General features: G+C 34.0%; 1 protein-coding gene across 6 annotated transcripts in view; it reads right to left on the bottom strand.

Moving 5' to 3' along the window:
* Positions 1–6721: 6721 nt before the first annotated feature.
* CEP128 (centrosomal protein 128) overlaps positions 6722–22351 on the bottom strand; it is a 117846-nt gene continuing 102216 nt past the window's right edge. For 3 of the 6 annotated variants that reach the window (XM_027459566.3, XM_072038397.1, XM_005013893.6), the window contains exons 22-24: positions 21713–21826; positions 17679–17787; positions 6722–11393 (exon numbers count right to left, since the gene is read on the bottom strand). In XM_027459566.3, the coding sequence (XP_027315367.2) occupies positions 11287–11393; positions 17679–17787; positions 21713–21826 (330 nt within the window). In that variant the 3' untranslated portion in view covers positions 6722–11286. Of the gene's footprint in view, positions 11394–15642; positions 17021–17678; positions 17788–21712; positions 21827–22351 lie in introns of those variants that run through there. The other 3 variants (XM_038179444.2, XM_027459567.3, XM_072038398.1) reach the window with 3 other exon arrangements.

The raw sequence follows: 22351 nt of genomic DNA, 5'->3' as shown, positions 1-22351 counted from the left end.
AACACTCTAGTTGATTTGTACATGCCTGAGACATCCACTGGAAATGAACACCACAAAGAAATTGATAAAAGCACAGTAAATATGCCATATTTAAGAAATTGCAGTGTATATACCTTGTATATACAGCCACATGCAACACCCGCAGCTCCTTCTCCATAATGGTACTACTGCAAGACCATATAATTTATATATAAGCAATATGATTAAAAATGTGGACCAAAACACATAATGACAGATTTTATTATAGATTATACATGTAACATAGATATAATACCATTATAGTTTTATAACCAAATCAATAGCCCTGTGCACCAGAAATCAGCTCTGAGAGACAAAAAAAAAATTACATACCTATGTCAGGTATAGAGAGTGTAGGATAGGACAGGTCTAAGTTCATACCATTCAGATTCTCTATTTCCCTGCCCCTATCACTTTAGACTACTCTATCCTTCCTCCCAGAGAAAACAGGAGTGCATAAAATACAACATTGATACAAAAAAAGAATTCCATATCTCAGTGAAGTGCTAAACGGTAGACAAAAAGTATGTAGCAAATTAAACCGGAATTTGGCAAGAGGTTCCAGGTTAAATCTTGGATGCTAGTGAAGACTGTAAATAATCTCAGCTGGGAGTTATTCTAGCTCAATACCCTTTAGGCCAACCCACCCCTAGAACCCCATAAAATTAGCAGTGGGGTAGCAGGAGCTGGAGCCAAAAATTACTTTTTAAAATCCCATTACAAGATACCATTAGTTAATGTCAGTTACAAATTGTTCATTTGAAATACCATCTTGAATGCAAGAAAGTGTTTAAAACATATTGCTGTAAAACAGCATCTCTCTGCTCCAATAACATCTAAGATAGTCACAGTAAAATTTGTCCTTGATGCTGTTGCTGTGGTGTCTGTGACTACTCCTATGGCTTTATTGCTTGTGTGTATGAAAACTTGTAAATTCATGATTTCAGTTGACGTCACTACAGGACACCATCAAGTAACAACTCCTTTGTCAACCTTACTGACTTTAGTTTTTCAGGTAACACTAGAATTTACCTACTGATGATAGAGAAAAAAATTGTCTGAGAAGAGATGCTTGCCATAAAAACAAAACAAAACACAACTACCAAAAAAAAGCAAAAAACAAAAAACACCTGCAGATCACATGACTATATAAAAGACAAGCAAAAACTCTTAACTGCAAGAGGAAAGGGAATGCATAATTGAGGAGAACTGAATTAATAAAGTAATTACAGGGTTTCAACGAGTGATTTCTCCTGATATAAAGAAAGTGTAGTTTGGCCGTCAGTCAGTCAGTCATGAGAAACCAGAATGAGAAAATATCTTCATATGGAACAATGCAATGTGTATGCAAAATAATGTAATGCATATCATCTTAGTTTTGGTTTTACTTTGTATTTGAAAATATAATGCAAGACTTTGCTATGTTTCCATAGAAATTTAGATCTATAGAACTTTTCAGCAACAATGATTTTTTTTCCCCATTAAATACTGTAATAGCTCAATCATTTTGAAAGTTTAAATGCATCCAGTCCAATTGATTTCAGTGATCTTTTGTTTAAGGCAGTAAAGGACTTACCATGGAATCCAGAAGAAACACTCATGGAGAGAACCCACCTGATTTAAGTGCCTATGCATTGAAAGTATCTGAGTATGTTTGTTTCCCTTTTTCTCTCCGAATGGAGATCTAGTGAACATTGTTAGTGCAGGTGGCTGCAATTCATTTGATCAAGCCTTAAGTATTTCCTTTGGGGCTAGATGAATCATGCCATAGGTCCTGGGTACTCTGCTGACTGCAAAGGTAGGTTTGTTTAAACAGAGGCATGTATTCTGTACAAACCCAAGTTTAGTCAAATGAATCCTTTTCACGCTTGGTAAGAGGTTTGTCCCATTCAAGGACACCTCTGAAAAAACATGGTGATTCATGGCCAATGTAAACACCTACTCCTATTGTAAGACTACATGTTGCCAAATTCATTTTTGTACCATAATGACAAATAAATCTTTTATCTAAATAAATGTTTATCTAACAAATGTTTTAAACACACCCTTCTAAAGAAAAATATTGTCTCACCTCAAAACTACCATCTTAGTTTTTAAGCAAATCTTACAATAGACAAAAGAAAACACAGATCAAAAATCCAGGAGCATTTTGTTGGTATCAGAAGCAGGCTAAAACCAAAATCAAACAAATTAAATCCATATCAAGCATATAGATTTCACCAAAACAAACAAACAAACAAAAAAAACACAATTACATAAAACAGGTTTTTACATGAATTTGGCAGTGTTATGTAAATGAATACAGATGCTATGTGCTGCTTGGAAAAATAATTTATTTTGTTAGCTTACAAAAATGACATTTCATGTTACACTTAAATTATGAGCAAAGCTAGCAACTTTGAACCTGCAAAGGCACTAACAGTCTCCTGAGATGCAATAAACATTTGAGATCTTGCTTTCAGAAACAGCTTGGTGTAAGTCCAAGTCAGCAAATAGTAATAAAGATTGATATTTTTGTTATTATCTCATTGGCTAACATTTTACATTCAGAAAAGTAGGTACAAATGTTGATGTTAAATTAACATATGAACTTTCTTGGTAGAGCCATAACCAAACTTATACATAAACATACCTGCAGATCTTATGTCAAGCCATCAATTTACAGCAGCATACTCAAAGCACAATATAAGGCTTTCTTATACTTTGAAATGTAATCCACATGATCTCACCACTTAGTATTCTGCCTGGTACTTGATTTAAAGTGAGATTTGATTCTCGCTGCATGTTGATATAAATTAGGCATAGGCATACTGTTAGTGCAGCCATACAACAATAAAACTGGTATGCTGATGTGACATGAGTCAGACCTCATGCATGTAACCAAGCACTGCAAACTTCACAGGCTGACAAGGACCCATGCTTAAGAATAACATAGCAAGAAAATTCTCCTTTTATACTTCCGCAATGATTTGTTCCTAAATACATGAGAGGTGTTCTGAAAATGTGAATTGTAGATTTAGTTGTACATGCATCCATGCAATTCACAAAAATAATAGCCAAGCAGTAGTTTTATTCTTTATGTAGTTCTTAGCACAGCTGAGATGATTTTTTTTCCATCCTAAAAGATGGTAGCTAATGGAAAAAAATAAAAATAAAAAAATGAAAACATCTTGGAAAGCAACCTGGTATCACAGCTATCATATAGCCAAATGTTGAAAGACTTGCTGCAAAAGTTAGAGAATATCTGAAAAACAGACAAAATTGTTTTTATTTCAGAAGTCTCATTTTTCAAAATAAATAAATGAAGGTCTAGCAATAAAGTTGCTCTTTAGATGTAAGATATAATTAGTTTCTGCCTACAAATATGAAAATTTTAACTTTAGGTATTTTTTGAAGTACTGTTTTTTGTTGAAAACCTGATGTGAAACAAAACACGTAGCGGTGAGTGTTGTGAAATATAGCTGATACATCTTAAAGAGATGAACTATCCCTCCTTTAAGGTTTAATTATTATTTTGAAAAAGCTGTGGTATCCCACATTAACAACAAACATTTTTCTGAATTTCTCAAATTTCATAATTTTATATTAAAGCCATTTAGAAGTACAGTGGTTTTCATTATATAATTTATTTTTAGTCTTCTTGAAAAATAATAGTACTTTAGTACAAGAGCCCAATTGAACCCCAAATCTTATTTCTGAGATTTTATTTTTTTTTTTTGAGAAAAATTCTTATTTAAAGAAAAGCGATAGTGTGTAATTATTCCAAATACTTACAGTCTGCTAAGAAGATATTTTCATAAGATGGATTTTTTTAGTATGTATTTGTTTGCTCACTGGACCAACACATATAGTGGACTTGGAGACCTCCAAAATGCAGTGAAATATAGGTTGAGAATATTTTTCCTTCTTTCTTCAAGCTCATCATGAAATGCTAACTCCAGTGATATTAGCAAGAAGGCCTCTGCTAACTTCAATGAGATCTGGATTTCGATGCACAAAGGATTAGTTTTCTTTTAGGCCAATAAAGTTTTACAGTGTATGATCATAAATGTTTACGCATGTCTATGACTATAAGATATATAATTATGTGAACACGACTATACTTGATGTCTACACAGCTATTGCAAGTCTCAACACACCTTTACACTTTGGAAATCAAATATGGAAGAAACTGGTTACTTCAGCAATGTCAGATTCACTAAGCTGCCTTTCTATTATATTTTTGAGGGATGAAAAATAACCGTATGTTTCTACAGACACACAGAAACAAATCTATGAGACAGAATAAATAGGATGTATATTTAACAAAGAAAAGACAGACACACATTTTTTCACACAGATGTTCCTAATACTCTGCTGAGAGTTGAATGTATATAGGAATGTGGTCAGGTAGCCGTTTTTTTTATTAAATCAGGAGCTAGACTCCTTGCTGAACTACTAGCAAAAGTCTTTCAGGGACTTTATGTCAGGAAATAATTGTTTGCCAAGGAATTTCATTCCATTAGGCCTATTTCCATTACATTAACAGATAGGAGGTTTAGAGGTATCTGACCTTTCTGACATTATACCAGTACAGAGCATCCTGCAAACATCTAACTCAGTGGAATTCCAAGATGTTGTGCAGTCACTTTACAACATACTGCAGCAGCAACACTAGGATGTGTGGACTAGGAAATGCAATGTAACATGTCCACTGTCACATGTGTTGGATGCCTGGGCAACCTGAGCTTAAGAATTTCCCAGCTGAAATGCCAAATCACAAGATTCATTTTGTTTCACTTTTAGAATACTAAATGTGAAAAGCATTGTTTAATTTGAATTAAATAAAAACAAAAGATCTGAATGAAAATTACTCAAAATTAACTTAATTAGGAGAGCTTGTTATGTGGTATTGGGATCAGCTGCTTTTTTATTCATCTCTAAACTAAACAGGAACTGGCAGCATAAAATGATAAAATATTCCAGAACCCCAAAATGACTTTTTTTTTTTTCCTCACATACTCCCAGGGGAAAACAAACAAACAATACCAAAAAAAAAGCATTTGCTAATAAGCAAATTTATAAATTTCAGCTTCAAAAGTGAATCACCTTCAAAAACAGTGTTACACAGCATGAACGCTCTTACATTACCTACTGTCTAAATGCCTATTTGTCACTTTTTTCCAGTGCACTGCATATAAGAGAATTGCACAAAGTATAATCAAGTCTAAGACAATGTGAGTCTCTTACAGTAAAAGATGATATGAGATGGGACTGATGCCTGTTGAGTAATATATTCAGGGGCTAGAAAGGTAGTCTATAAAAGGCAGTAACTACAATTTAAGAAAGTACTTGCATTCTGGAAAAACAAAGTGTTTCTTGACTGAGACATTATTTCCTGCTTTCACAAAGATATTTTTATTTTACAAGAAAAATCCACTCAAAAAAAAAAAAAAAACAACCAACTTTTCTGATCAGTGCTTCATTAACATACGGATCTCTAATCATACAGTGGACAGCATGCTAACAGATCCAAATTCCATGGCTGGAGAGCCTACTGATGCATCTCGCACTATGGATTCTGCGGTTTTTAGCTTTATGACTTCACCAGAGACCTCTCTGGTGAAGACAAAACAAACAACTCCATGGTTTCTGATGGATTTACTGACATTCTCTTAGTCAAAACATACAACAAAAATTCTGCCAGCTACACGATGTCTTCATGGTTGCAGCTGTTTGGATGAGATTGTGTTGTCAGTGCTGGACCTGGCTGCGAAGGCCTCGCTAAAAATGGTGCACTCACTTAGCTGCATATACAAAATAGGTTATTCCACAGATGCAAACTGTTCTCTTGGCCAACAGTAAAACACAGCTCATCTTCATCATTTTCCACAGTAAGTCCAAAACTGGGTCACTGGTGGTTTCTGTGAATAGCCTAATGCCAGTACATAAATTAGGCTGACTTCCCAGTTTAATGCTTACTTAACAATGTGCGTGACACAGAAATCCACATTTGCAGAATGATACTGTGTGATCTCCTTTAGCAAACTTTAGTATTGCTTCTCAAAAATATTTTAGATATCAGCAACTGTTTCTACTGAGGGTACTGAGGGTCAGTAATAATACTGACATACTGAAGAAAAATTCTTTGTAATATGAGAGTTTGTGGTTCTACACTGTACTTAGGCAGATCTGCACTAGTCTGTAGGCCTTTTTAGGCCTTTTTTTTCTGCCTGGAATTAATAATATTTCAGGATTACCACAGTAATGTTTATCTTCCGCTATTTTCCACTACAGACTGATAGTAAAATGAATGATAACATTTAGAAAAATCTCAACAAACCTAGTAAGACAAATTTGCTTTTGCCCGTGGGATAAACTCTAAAATTAGACTTGTGATCTGATAATAGTTTACCAAGTAAGCTTTATTCTGGCAAACAAGTAAGAGTGGCAGAATTTACAGGAAAAAAGATGTTATAGACAACAAGTGCCTTCATAATTACTGTAATTCCCTGAGCATATGAACTACCAAACTGTTAATGTGGAGTAAGTGCAGAAATTATGATATGTATTCTGACATGTAGATGACAGACGAGAAAAACAGTCCAAGATAAAAATAATTCTGGTCTGACAACATATAAAAATAAAACAAAGGAAAAATTCCTGTACTTATTCAAGCAAAACACCAACTAAGGAGCCATTTGCCTAAATAAAGATAGCAGAATTAATCTTAATAGAGGTTTATTTATACAGTTTCTGTACTTAAATATAATATTTTAATGAAAGCATGTTATAATCAGGTTCCAAGATTATTTAGTTTGAAATAGTACCACACAGATGCTTAAATAAAATGATGAAAAATTTAAAAATATGTCACTGCATATTTTCTGAAGGCATATGATATTTCAGATTTTACCACTATTATGGCAAGAAAAAAAAGGCTCATTCCTACAGGCTAAGTAATGGCAGATTTGCAACTTCAGCTTTGGAAACACGACTGCTATTGTTGTTAGTACAAATGATAAATGCTGGAAGTTGCTTTATTTTAACCACAGTAACCTCTTTCATTTTTGTTGTCAACATTCCCAGAGGCATTATGTTCAGATTTTTGAAAGACCAAGGTTATCAGATTCTGCCCTGCTGTACTTCTGTATACACTACTAATATGTTTTTCAGATTTAAAATCTAATTTAGTTCTTTACATAGTAAAGAAATAAAACTCCTAACAGCTCCTAATGCTTACAGTAAGAGGTTGACATGAGTTGAGCTAGAGTGGAAAATATTTTGATATGTAAAGAAAATAATTCATCCGAGATGGGATCTTACTTAAAGATTGCTTTTATATAGATGCAGATACCAGTGCTAAAGCAGTTCTTAAATTAAAACACCAAGAACAAGTGTTCTGAAATTTAAATCATAAGCTGCTTCCCATTCCTTGTATTACTAGGTTTTCTCTATATGCAACCCCAGATACTGACCTGCAGCTCTCACTAACTTCAGTATCAATTACTTCTGTGGGGTAGGGCTTAAAGACATATAAATTTGTTAGTAATGCAGTTTTAGAGAACCATGGTAAAATTTCAGTGTAACATGTAGTCTACAGAAGTCTAAGAATGAATGAATTCTGAATATTATAGGTATGAGAATGTATTCAGGTCTTAAACTACAGATTTGCAGCAATAAAAATGGTATCTGTATTACAAAAATACACAGTTCTTTACTGTAATAGCATTTTTATTCATGAAAAGTCCATTCGGTGCTATACAGTGTAGATGCCATGCCTTGTAAGCCAGAGATGAACTGATATGCAAATTCCTTAGCTCAAACAAATGGACTTTAGAAAATATAAGAATAGTATTTCCTTTGTTCTAAGGAATTTTATCTTCTTTATTGATATTGGTGAGATAGCTGAAACAGGACTAGTAATGTGGCTGAGGTCTAATTATTTAAGGAGTACTTTCACCATCACTGAACGTTGGCTTCTCTGAAAATTTTGAGACATGTAAGAAAAATGCTTTGTTTTATATCATAATTTAGTCCTGCTCCACTTCACTCCACAAGGGACAAACACTGCCTCCTTCTACTTTTATTTTGAAGTTTTTTCTTAGGATAACAATTACATAATAAAAATAAATTCTTTTAAATATTTAGCAATTATCTTCTCAAAAGTACTTAAAAATAAGCACTTTTAAGTCTGCTGTACATCATTAAAAAACTGAAAGACATTACAAAATGTAAAGTTTACTGTAGTGATAATTATTTGATGCATTTCTGAAAGCCTTATATTGAACCACTGTATTCCAGGACAGCATTAAAAACATAGATGCCTTCTATTAGCTTGTCATATCCATTAATTAGTACATATATACAAAGTTACATCATTTACTAAATACTGACTGGAATAAAAATCAAACACCAATTTAGTTGGGGTTACCCCATGTTTTCATTATTGAAAATTACTGTTTTAGGCAAAAACAAAGGAACAGGTTAACATCAATTCTGATAACCAGAAAGGACAATAATTTTTTAAGATATGAAATATACTATATGCTTTATACAAAAATGATCTGGTTTTCTACTTTAAAAAACTGCAACTGGTCAGAGGAATATTATTTCAGCCCAATATGGAAAAAATATTATTTCTTAAACCACAAAGGGACAGTTTCATATAATGTCATGAATGGAACTTTAGCCTTCAGTAAAAAGGAAACAAAATTCCTTCATAATATGAACCTCTATCAAAGGTGGAAGAGAGGCAAATATTACATGATATCTGGATTGCCAGGCCAAGAGGATAAATTTAAGAAACAATTTCCTGGCTTTGGAAACTATAAGCTTCCTCATTAAAAATTCCTCTTTTTGTGTGTGTGCGTGTGTGCCTGTGTGTTTGTGTGGTTTGGTTTCTTCCCTTCTATTCCTTTTAGAAAATTTTAAAAAGGAAAGAAAACTCTACTGTAAACCCAGTCACACAGCCACAGGCAAATATACTAAGCACTGAACATACTGAATTTATTCACCTAGCAGTCATTTCTGTCCTGCCTTGTTAAAAAATGGTTTAATACTTTATGCAGTAGTGAGGGAGTGCAGAATGCTTATCCGTAGTTGTCAAATGCTACAAAGTAGTAGTGATATTAGTAGTTTTAAGAAAAAAATTCAGATTTCTGAGTTACAAGTGAGGAAAGAATGTATAAATACATAAAATGGTAAGAGCAATGAATATCCAGATTTTTTACAAATTACTTAAGGAAAAGAGAGGATGATATTTTTCATATTGCTTCTCATCTGAGACTCTTAGACCACCATTCATTTACCAACAGGTGCTTTAGTTCAAAATCTATTTCAGCTTCAGTAAAGTGGGTTGGGCATACACTTAATTCATCAGCAATCCATGCATCAGACTCATTTGAACATGATGTAATTTGAGAGCATGATTTACTGTTGTATAGTATATTTTAATATTACCTTTCTATATTTTTAGCCATATTTTTAGGTGCCATAAAGTCTGCAAGCTGGTGACATTTTATTTTGCAATTTTCTAATATTTCACCAAACCAGTTAAAATATTTTAAACACTCTATTTCCACCTGTGCTCTGATCTAATTAAAAAAAAAAGAATAAATTACAAATGTTGGATACACTTAAAGTAAGTTTAGTTTATGGTAACTTTGGCCTGAGCTAAGCACTGCTTCATGACTTCCACACTCTTTGTTGACCATGACACAAACAGGTTTCTGTTTGTCTTGCCTTCTCCAAAATAGATTATTTGTTTTTATTTTTGTCCTGGCCTTGTCATTGCTGTTGAGATCAGAAAAGATGGATGTGCCTGTTTTGCTTTCCTGACCTTCTGAATTAACAGATGTGCCAGAAGTCTGCAAAAAGCCAATGCCAGCACTACAATGCATAGCATTATACACATACAGAAGGTAAAAAAAATGTTTTAAACTATGATAGAAAAAAAAAAGTTGTATAGAAAAAAAAAAAAGCAAAATTACTTCAAAATTTTCTTGTCCAATTTTAGTGTTCCCAGCAAGAAGTTCTGTTTGAAACAGGCTGAATACATATACATTCTGTCTGTCAAGTGGGACTTCAGAAACTTAAAAAGATAAAAAGATCCTATTTTCAGGTGGCACATAATGACCTGAGCATCTACAGTGCTAAAAAATATACTGTTTCAGAGAAACACTTCTTAAGTATGAAAAAGCATACAAACCAGAATTGTTGTAATGGTGTTCATGTCGCTACAGTACTCTGATAGATTTGGCAGGGATTTTTAAGGCACATCAGTAGTGATTCAACCAGAAGCACTGAGGAAGGGTAATAAAACCAGGACCATCAGAAACACTAGCATTTCTTCTGACAGCAAAAGATTCTGCTGCAATGTGCTGTTTGAGATCACAGTAATGCAGAATTGTACCTTATCTGTTTAAAATAGAGACATCCAAATGAATGCAATGGTACAGTATCGTATTTTCATGACATTTTAAATTCAGTATGATGTCTCTTCTAATAGAGTAGAAAACAGAATAAATAAGTGATCGTTAAACATTGTTATTAAAATTTGCACAGCCACATGGCAGTGCCCTTCAATGTGCTTCATACAGATGGGTGAAATGCTGGTGTTGTTAAATGCTTCACCATAGGCTCCACAAGGTCAGATTTGCCAAATCTATTCTGATCAGAAGAATAGCACTAAAGAGTGACACAAGTGACATATGCTGAACCTGAAATCATCATATCAAGTTCCACTGATTTTGAGGAAATTTCTTTTTGTTCAATATTTATTGCTTTTTCCTTAAATGATTGTTGCAAATTGAAGAACCTGAAATCATAAATGTGTCTATACAACAGTGCATAATGACTCTTTTAATAAATATCAAGACAAAGTAATTTCTGAATATTTTTTTTGATTATTAATAGTATTATTAAATCTTATCAAAAACAAATATCCACACTATTCCTGTGTAGGGGTAAATACGCTCATAGCAAAGATTAACATCACAGTTCTTTCATTTCATAATATTTAAGGGATACAATAAAATCAGTTTAGGACTGCAGAAACAAATGCAAGAGGATACCATAGTCCCCAAAAAACTTTGGTGCACAAGTTACATAAATTATAACAGGAGCCCATTAGACTTGTTCTTGGGGCTCTTCCACTTAATGGTTTGGCAATTGCTCAGTCATTAAGGGTATATCCTCCTACAGCAGATGAAATTACTACTGCTCAAAAAGAGTGAAAGTGGGATGGAATTTACCACAGAGAAAGCTTTTGCATTTTTGTACAATGTTCTACTGCTTCCCTCTTTCTGCTTGCAGCTTCATTTCATTGACAGCAACATTAATGGAATCTTCCTTGGTGGCACTTGTATCAAAAGGAACCATTCTTTTCAAATGTGCTAAAAATAAGAGTCAGACAAAAAAGGTAATTAAGCATCTTTAGAAAAACACATTCTGGTGTCTGAGCATGTATATGTTTATTCGAAATATGTTTCATGATGTAATATTATCCTTTACAAGCAATAATATGATATTAATAAATATTCAATATTAATAATGGTATGAATTAAGAAACAGATTTATTTTTCTAGAGGAACGTAATTTAATGCTATTTTCAATAATAGAATAAAGCTGGGTTGGAACAGACCTTAAAGATCACCTTGATCCAACCACCCTGCCATGGTCCCACCAGAGCAGGTTGCTCAAAGCCCCATCCAGCCTGGCCTTGGACATTTCCATGGATGGGGCATCCACAACTTATCTGGGCAACCTGTTCCAGTGCCTCACCACCTTCATACTAAAGAATTTCTTCATAATACCTGATCTAAATGTACCCTCTTAGTTTAAAAGCTGTTACCCCATGTCCTATCACTCCACTCTCTGACAAAGAGTCCCTCCCCAGCTTTCCTGTAGGCCTCCTCTAGGCACTGGAAGGCCACTGGAAGGTCTCCCTGGAGCCTTCTCTTCTAAAGGCTGAACAGTCCCAACTCCTGTAGTCTGCCTTCATAGGAGAGGTTGCTCTAGCCAGAGCCAGAGAAACAAACTTTTGTATTTTCTGAAATTCAATAATTTCACTAACATCTAATTTTCTAGCATTTTTGTTTAAATAAAGCAAGACAAACCACTCAGAAAATTCCTGAGGAAATACCTTATTCAATAGCATAGAATAAAGTAAACTAGTGACATTGCATAGGTGCTCACAGGATGCCATACCATGTAGATATATATATTTTTACAGCTGGGTGAATAGACAATGCTTACTTTTAAATACGATACGTTGTATCAAAACCTGGACAATATGAATTGATGTATCATCTTATCATAAAATGCCGGAGGAAAAGATTCCAAATATCCAAACAACAATCAATTATTAGAAAAAAGCAGAAATTAAGGGGGAGAAAGTAGATATCTATTTCTACAATATACCATTCTTCCGTTATGTTATAAGAATGTAAGAAAAGTGGTTCTTCTTGATTCTTTATTATAAATACCAGGATTGCTATTTCTGAATACTCCCATAAAACCATAGCTGTATATAACCAAAAGTTAGTTATTTAATAGGAAGCAAGTTTATAGTCCTTATAGTTTAATTAGGAGGAGTCGTATGCTTCCACGTCCAGGAAGAAAATAACACCATTGTGCCCCGGACATTAGTAAAACAACGAGTAAACATTTTTCATGGTAGTTTTCAGTATTTGTTTGGAACTATACTACTGTATGCTCTTTCAACAGTACCTCCTGTGATCAGTATTCAAAGTAAAGAAAAAAGAAAAATCATATACAAAATTAATTACTACTCTAAATGAATTTGCATTTTGCAGTTTCCAGTTATTCCAGGTTCTTACCATTGTGCAACACTGGAAGGTTTTGTTCTAGAATGGCGTCTTACAGTATTATGACATTATGTCTTCTTAATTTTAATTAAGTTACTTAGTTATAAATGTCAATTCAAATTGTCTTAAGAGCTTATGAAAAAGTATACATAGAGGGATAAAGAGAGACATCAGCATACATTGCAGGAGTTAATTGTCATGACAATAAAAATCAACATTTACAGCAACTTGTTTTTATTCAGCCATGATATCATTCCTACTATACACCATGTTTAAACAAGAGTGTTGTTTATCACCAGGTCCAAAGGGTCAGAGAAGACTGTGATCCTAGATACAGAAGTTGGGAAAACTGGTGGCTATTTTCTTTTCCATAAAGTCATAGCTTATGAAGCCCTGGAACATAAATTCCCAACAACACCAGAAAGCCAGAAAGCCATATGGCTGCTGGGAAAAGATCCATGTTAAAACCTTGAAGTGATGAACTGTACGAAGAGAGAGAGGAACCAATTCACAAAGCTCATGTAAAGCATCTGTAACTCTTGGGACCTTTGTGCTGTAAAACTGAAGAAAAGCACAGTGGCCATGAAAAACAATTTCTGAGTGTTATTCTTTAGATAACAACAAATAGTAAAATTTTATACTAACCATTTGATCTGATAATAACGTAGACTGCAAACCATATCTAATGAACAATTCCTTGTATAAATTATAATATGTCAGTTAAATATCATGCTTTCTAAGAACTTCTTCTATAAACATGAAGACCAGACATAAAACAGAGTACTAATTACTTTTCCTTTCACCTGTGTGCTGATTGGAAACTTTATGTTAAATGGATGCAGACTGTCTTTTCTCTTAATTATTCTTTCATATTTTCTCCCCTTTCTTCAACCAATTTAGAACTTAAATCTCAGGTTTCCCCTGAGATTTAAAGTACATTAAATGCATCTGCTCTCTCCAAGTTATATGAGACAAATTGGGAAGAGACTTCCTAATACTACCTATTGACTCTATAATCTGTGAGGTTTTATGAGTCTAAGAGAGATCACAAAGGCTTGCAAACTGCTCTGAAAATTGAATTAAAAAAAAAAAACAAAAAAAACTTTTCTGTTTCTGAAGAAGTAAGGAGATGAATTAGTCACAGCAAATAGGTGATGACACTTACAGGTAGATTTATTAAAAGCTACAGGAGGTTAGAAGCAAAAGACCTCAAATTAGACTTCATTGTCAAAGCCTCAAATTATAACTAATTAATATCATCACTGAAATTAAAAGTTCATGGAATTTACGTGACTAAGATGAGTGAAGCAGCTGATTTTATCATTTGCTGCTCAGTGCCAGTTACAAGAAAAGCTTCTTGTGACATTAATACTGCTGCAGAACCTTCACTGAAGAACTATTGCAACAACTTTAAAATACACTTTAAAATTTGAATGGTGGAGTACAGGGTCAGCATAAAACATTCAGTCACTAACCAATGTCTATAGATTAATTCAAATGCCTTAAGGTATCACAAACATCCACAAAGGGATTCAAAAGATGTGATGGGACTTATGGGAAACCTATGCCTTCCTGCAAAGACAGCTAGATGGATATACCAGGACTTATAAAATACATGAGATATCTTCAACAGGCACCTGACTTGCTCTCCTACTTACAAATTTAGCACAACAAATATACAATAGCACTTAGGTGAAAAGAATGATCAAAGTGAGAAATTAAAAACCTTTATCCTATCACAGTCAAATACATGTAAAATCAGAAATAGAAAAAAAATATCTTAAGACTACTTCTTGTTTTAGCCTCAGAAAATCTGACAAATGGATTTGTAATAGAATGCAATTAAGGAACTAAAACTCCAAAGATTTTTATTGTTTTTTTTTTGTTTGTTTTGTTTTGTTTTTTTACAACCAGTTTCTTTCCCTTAAAAATGAATAGGAAAAAGTAAAAAACAAACACCTTTCTCAGCACAACTCTAGGATTTGGAAAATATTGGAAAATATGAAATACGTGTATGAACATCTGCTTCATTTGTGATGTGGAAAATACCTTCCTGAAAGTTTTAGACAAGAAAAAAGTCCCTTAGCCGTGACTAAATGCTGTTTCAAACAAAGCATTCCTCAAATGCTTAAGGCTTTGCAAATATTTCAGAACGATCAATATTGAATCGCTACTGTCTTTCATTCATCCCTTATTTTTTTACCTCTGGAAAGCTAAGTGTTGGCAAAAACGTCTCCCAGTTGAATTACAGAAAAAAATGGTTTGTCAGATTGGTATTCTGGTTCCCCACACACAAACTCTACTGTACCTCGGCCTCTCCTCTTTCTTCCCACAAATTAGAAATATTAGAAAATATCTCTTTCAAGGGCTTGTTCAGTTTATGTCTTTTTTAAGAATGCCCATCAAGTACTGCAACATTAAGAGGACAGAGTTTGATAAGAGCATCATTTCTACAGGAATAAAAGAGAATGATTCATATTTACTACCACTACTCAGAATAAGCTACTGAAATAAATGAAAGTTTTAATCCTACTATCAGGCTCCTAACATAGCATTAAATCCAACTAATGCTATAAAAGCAATGTGTGTAATTGTGATTACTCTTAATGTTTAAAAGAAAATAATATTTAACCAAAATAATAGTAATGAATTGACTACATACACTTCAGTGTTCAACCCAAAGAAACATTCCTGTTCCTGATAATAATAATAATAATCTTTCCTGTATCAAGGAAGCCCCTATGAAAGGTATTATATTTTTATGCAAACAGCAATGTTTCAGTTTCAAAACTATAATCCACCAACATTATGTTGCTCCTTTGTGAGGCTGATCACACCTTTAGCATTTATAAGTCACCGTATTTCATAGAATCATAGAATCATTCAGGTTGGAAAAGACCTCTAAGATATCTAGAAAAGACTATCAAAGATCATCTTTAACTAGTCCACCAATTTATTCTATCAAATTCAGTGCATTTTGCTGGTATTAAAAACAGAATAGAATGGCTTCAGTTGAAATGGAAATTATTTTCCATTATTCGATTTATCTCATTAACTGATCAGCTATATAAAAATCAAGTCTACTTTTCTAACACCACTATTCCACAATCGCCTCATTTGACCGCATTAGAAAAAACATTGCAAGGACATGATAGCACATTATCGGGGAACTTTATCCAGCAAGTTTTTGCAGCGGGTTTACAGAATCAGGGAGTCACTGAGGTAGAATGGACCTCTTGGTGATCATAGAATGGCTTGGGTTGGAAGGGACCTTAAATCTAATTCCACCTACCCTGCTATGGGCAGGGATGCCACCCACTAGATCAGGTTGCCCAGGGCCTCATCCAACATGACCTTGAACACTTTCAGGGATGGGGCAACCAAAGCTTCTTTGGGCAACCTGTTCCAGTGTCTCACCATCTGAATTAAGAATTTCCTCCTAACCTCTAATCTAAATCTCCTTTCTTTAATTTAAAACCATTCCCCTTTGTCCTATTGTTATCTGATTTGGCAAAAAGTCACTCTCTATCTTTTTTAAAAGCCCCCTTTAAGTACTAAAAAGTCACAATGAGGTCACCCTAGAGCCTCCTCTTCTTCAGGCTGAACAGCCCCAGCTTCTCAGCCTTTCTTTGTAGGAAAGGTGCTCCAGCCCCTTGATTATCTTCATGGTCCTCCTCTGGACCTATTCTAACAGTCCAACTTGCCTTTAAGGTATGGTTTGTATTTTTTTTTCTATACCCACACCAGGCTGAGCTGTAGACATTGACAGGGATGATATTAAGGAAAATGGAAAAACAACTCTGAGTTGGAGGGAAACTGTTCCTGAAGTACAGAAGAGACTGAGGCTTTCACTCATATGCTTTGTTGCTATTTTTATTATGTAGCATACTCCGCAAAAAGATACTAATCACAACCTACAGATTTTGAGAGGAAAAGAAACCAATTAGTTTTAACCTCATCAGATCAACTCAAGATTTATTGCTGATAATTAGTAGTGTACAGTGGTGTACTCATTCCAAGACAAAGAGGTTTGAAAGTGCAGTGAAGCTTGAAATAGGACTTTCTATGACATAGAACGTAACTGGTTGATTCACAAGGTTGCCAGAGTGCAAACTAGTTATTCTGAAAATAAATGGAAGGTGATATCTTTCTGAAGAAAAGTTTTTCATATCCATGTGCTGATATCTGGTGTGCTGAAAAAAAAATATTCAAGAAATTTTTCCTAAGTCATTACTGACACTCACGGAAGGGTGTTCCTTTACTTGAGAAAGATCTAGTATGTCCTATCTTTTAGTGAGCAGTTCCTATCTGTATCAGAGATCCTGTAACCTTTTATGACCAAGTCATATGTACACTAAGGGATGGAAAGAATAGTTAAAAACAAATTTTGAAGTACAAGCAGAATTAGTGAATTCAACTCTTACTGTTAAGCTGCTTCAAAAACATAAGATTAACCAGTACAAATGAAAGATGTGGGAAAGAACTTTTTGGATGAGGATGTGTCTTTGGAACCTGAAAAGATACACAACTTACATGTGTATGATTGTTCATGCAGAGATTCAGAAAACAAGTGCCAAGTGCAGCCCATTTCTTTGGGCTAGGCTTGGATGACAAACAGAAAATATTTTATTACCCAGTTAAAAAAAAAAGTATCACTGTGATGTAAAGTATTTCTTAAACAAAGACACCCATCTGGTATCTAATACTCAAGTACAGCAGGCCAGCAGGCCTCTTAAGATGGTTCTAGCAGTTTTTGTCAAAAAGTAGAATGTCTTGCTCTTTCAAGTAAAACAGCGTTAAAAGAGGAAATACATTACTTGTGATTTTTTTTTCCTCTGAAACAATACTTACAACCTGATTCTGAGAGCAGTGAGGTGGACAAAAAACTGTTTTGAGTTCGCCAACTAGAAGAGGGAGCAGCGACTTGTATATCAGAAATGTCAGCATCCATTTTGACATCCTATGGAAGCCAAATAAAAATAAATAAACTTCTTTATATTAAACAGCTGTAATCTTTAACAAAATGCACACAGTAATACATGGGTATATGCTGTGATTTCACACATCCTGGAAAATACCGTTTTGAATTCTCAGACTAAGTATTGCAGTTAGGATCAAATTAATTTGCTCATGAATTTCATGCCTGCTCCATCACTACAAAATCTTAGCACAAACTGCTTTGCCTTGAGAAGAGCATTGGGAGTACTGCAAGTCTTTGTTACTATAATAAGTTGCAAGAACATTCTCTTCTCTATTTACATAACATCCACAGTGCAGGGCATATTGGCATGGCAAACATCAGGAAATAATGAATTTTTCATCAATGAACTGTCTACATTAATTTACTGAAGTTCAACAAGTAAGTAATAACAAAACTTAAACATTTTGCCCACCACTGAAGAAACTAACTTCATTGATTTTTCATAACAAAATACCTCAAGATGTTTTTTTCATTATTTTCTTTTAGCCATTGAATGTAGTTTGAATCACAATATTAGTATTTACATCTAGACCCATACAACATAGCTTTTTGGTAAGCAAAGTCGTTTGGTTTATAAGCTAGAAAAAGAAGATAATTTTAAAAATGCTATTTAAACAAAAATCTCTGTAAATCTTTATCAACAATATAGCAAGCAGTCCACAGTTCCATTATCTTCCAAAATAAGATTAAAAGCTTGGCTTGGTATCCAAATTACTCAGTTTCTTGAAATGAGAAGACATAATAATGCACAAATGCATCAGTACATAAAACATGCCATTTTGCTACTGAATTCTTATCATAAACACCCTTGGAGAATTTTGGTAAAACATCTTGCAATTTATTATCATTCTGATACTAAGATTTGAAAACCAAACAGAAAACAAAATAAAAATTCAACATTAATTTAGAGATACAATGAGCTTTTGTCCCATCGATGAAGAGGGATTTACTTCTATTTAGACTAATGGGAATTATACATATTAATCCCCTTATGTGCTGATGAGAGACTTAATACCTAAAATGTACATAATACAATAACAACTTCAAAAGAATAAAAAAAAAAAGTTAGTATTTTCATTCTGCTTCCAGAAATGCTATGTTAGAGAAAAGATTTTTTTTTTAAAAAAAAAAAAAAAAGAGAAAAGAAAAAATGGCACTTCTACCAGCATCCACAATACACAATGCCTTTCTCATTACAGAAATTTCAACTTTCATAACGTACCTTAGCTCACATATTTTATTTACTTTTAGGTATGTTTGACTAGATCATAGAATGGTTTATGTTGGAACGGACCTTCAATATCACCTAGTTCCAATCCCCTGCCATTGGCAGGGACACCTCCCACTAGATCAGGTTGCCGAGGGCCCCATCCAATCTTGTCTTGAACACCTCCAGGGATGTGGCATGCACAGCTTCTCTGGGCAGCCTGTGCCAGTGCATCACCACACTCTGAGTAAACAACACGTTCCTAATGTCTAATCTAAATTTACCCTTTTTTAGTTTAAAGCCATTCCCCCTTGATAGTTGTTGGTCAGATGTTTGTAGCAGGGAAACTGTCCTAAAATATTTAAGTCTATCAATTGTAATGTTTATCTTTAGGTTTCTTCTCACTTTTTTTTTTCATTTTGCTTTATTTGGTATTCTCTATTACTTATTTTATTATTATTGTTTGTGTTTACCTTCTTTTTCCCCAATTTCTTCTTTAGCTACTATCCTTTCTTTGTTGAAAATCACTGTCAGCCTCTGGCCCCCATTATTAGAGGAAATATTACATTTTAACCTATACAAATAGCAATTAAGATTTTCCCAGGCTTCTAAGCAAAAGGTATTTCTCATGGACTCCTGACAAGGCTAAAGCGAACTGGAAAGACTGAGGGGGGACAAAACAAATCATAAGGAAGACTAATAACTGTTTTAAGGAGAACTTTCACGTTGATTTCATTTTTGCTCCTTAAAACGAAAGAGGCTAAGACATGGGATTAGTTAATATCTGTCTGAGATTAGTGCTTGCAAGCAAGCTGAATGAAGTGTGCTACAAGAAAGGTTAGGAAGAAATCGCATCTGATGAGAAAGTTTAACAATTTTGGATAAATTAGTTGTAGAATTAATGTAAAGTATTTTACAAAAACTCCTTTTCTTAACACATCTATTTTCTTATCTACCAAACATATTGTCAGCTTTATACAGCAGAAGCACTACATTGTGTATAGAGCACGAAACAAAACCATCAGAAAGAACGAACTTTGATGTCCTTGACTATACACTTCTACCAATCAACTTTAGAGACTCTTTACTGACAAATCATCAACATTTTAAAAATATGAAACAACAATGCAGTTAGTTCCAAGGGAGGGTAAGAAAGGCAAGCATTAAAAAGGGATTTTTTAGACTAAGCCAGCCTGATCACTGAAATCAGATTAGCACCCGTCTGTTACTTGTTTTTGAACATTCTGTTCTATTTGTAACAGCTGTGACAGCAAAGAAGACTGTATGTCATGCAAAAACCCAATTAGGCCTGACTAAAAGAAAGCCATTAAATGCTCCCTCTTGTCTAAAGAAAGAGGAAATATTGTTTTGAAATCAGCCTTTTACGGATTCTGAACACAGAGTTCAAATCACACGATTTGTAAGCTCAGTCAGCTTAGTGCAATATTATATTCTAACTCTCAGCTGATTACATTCCACTTAGATTTTTCAATATTTTCCAAATTTCAGTGGCTACTGAATTAGTAAGTCTTGTGTGAAGGCAAAACAAATTCCAGAAATTGAAGATTATCAGTAGCAATAGTCTGAAAGTGAATCTGCCCTGTTTCTTCCTTTCCTACTGAAGAACAACATGGCTATCTCAAGTAGCTCAATACCTTCTTACAGCAGCAACTTAATAAGCTAAAATGCACTGTCTTCGTTTTACCTTTTCTAGTTTTTAGAAGACCTAAGGTAAGTAGGTCAACATTTCACAGATCAAATACTGCTGCTGAGGTGGGGAACACAAACAGCTTGAAGTTTTTTGAAAATGGTGCTTGATCCTAGATTTTGAGCTCAGCTGCTTAGAGACGCACCTGAAAATACATTGCCAATGAATCTTGATTCATTGCAGTAGCAGAAACACTAGCACAATTCTTCAGTTCTGGTCATTTATTTGAATCACTGCCTAGTTCTGTAGCATAAGAAAATGTAGTTGTCCTAAAGTAAGGTGCTATCATAACGACACGCAGTAATATGAAGTAATGTGATAAGGAACAAGCTAATATGAACAGAAAGAAAGCATGTTAACAACTGGAAAGGTGGACTTTTTCCAGGCAATGGTTCTAAATTAAGAGCCCTTGATTTGTATTTCAGGGAGTTAGGAAATTAAGCTTAACCCTGCTATTAGTCAGATGAGTGACGTTTTGCAAATCACTTCTCTGTTTGCCTCAGTTTTGTTTATGTATGAAATGGACATGATCATTTGTAAAGAATGCAAAAATGAACTAGTGAAAAATCATTACATGCAATCTAAAAAATTAATATTCCCTTTAATGCTGGAAACAGATTTCAGTATTTACCTTCTATGTGAAAGGACAAGGGAAAAGAGAACAAACCAAGCCAAAAATTTCCATAGAAGAAATTTGACAAAGCAGTAGCATAAGTAAACACTAGAGTATAGTAAGACACAGGATAGCTTTTCCATGGATTTTTTAAGATTTTTTTGGGGGGGGGAATTTTCACTTGGTAATGAAGACACTTCTGTCACCAAATTTTACACCGGCCATAGTAGCTACATAAAACTCTGCCATTCCAGAACAAAGAAACATTCATGTAAGACTTAGTCTGTGTTAATACTACGAGATAATATTACTTTAAGTAAGCTCAGACTGCTGAGTGAAAGTAATCACAAAACAAAAGTGGAATACACACACATACCTTGAATTGTTGGATTCTTTGTTTTGAATCTTCCAGCTGCTGCTGCAGAGAACTCACAATTTCTTTATACTTTGTATACCTTTCCTCAATCTTTTCCCTTCGGCAGTGAGACTCCTAAAAACGTATTGAAACGTTTAAATGATTTTGTAATGTGAAAAACGGTTAGTAAATGTTGGCTGGCTATGATACCTGATATACAGGTATCACCCAGAGTTTTCCATACAGCAATGAACAAATGAATCACGAACTTTTAGAGGCCGAAATACAGGGCTCATATGAAAGCATGATGTTCTGTACAGAAGAACAGAATGTTAAAATGATGTTAAAATGAATGCACATTAAAATGTGAACATTTTAATGCCTCATCCTTAACTGGTAAATGATATCTTGTAACTCTTTCTAAAATTTATTATTAACATAGCTTCTAACAAAGAATTGTATAATGGAAAAAAATTAATTGCAATTCTTCAGAAACAGATGTTTCAAGAAAAAAGTCCAAGGATATGGACTAAAGCAATATTTCAGAACAAGAAAACATAATGCTTCTCACAAGCAGCTAAGGATTCACTTGAATGAATACAGCTACCCCACAACTTGTGAGGCATTTTCAGATGAAGATTTACTTTGTTTCCTTACACT

This window comes from Anas platyrhynchos, chromosome 5, assembly GCF_047663525.1.
Source record: "Anas platyrhynchos isolate ZD024472 breed Pekin duck chromosome 5, IASCAAS_PekinDuck_T2T, whole genome shotgun sequence".
NCBI lineage: Eukaryota > Metazoa > Chordata > Aves > Anseriformes > Anatidae > Anas > Anas platyrhynchos.
This window is presented reverse-complemented; position numbering and strand designations above follow the sequence as displayed.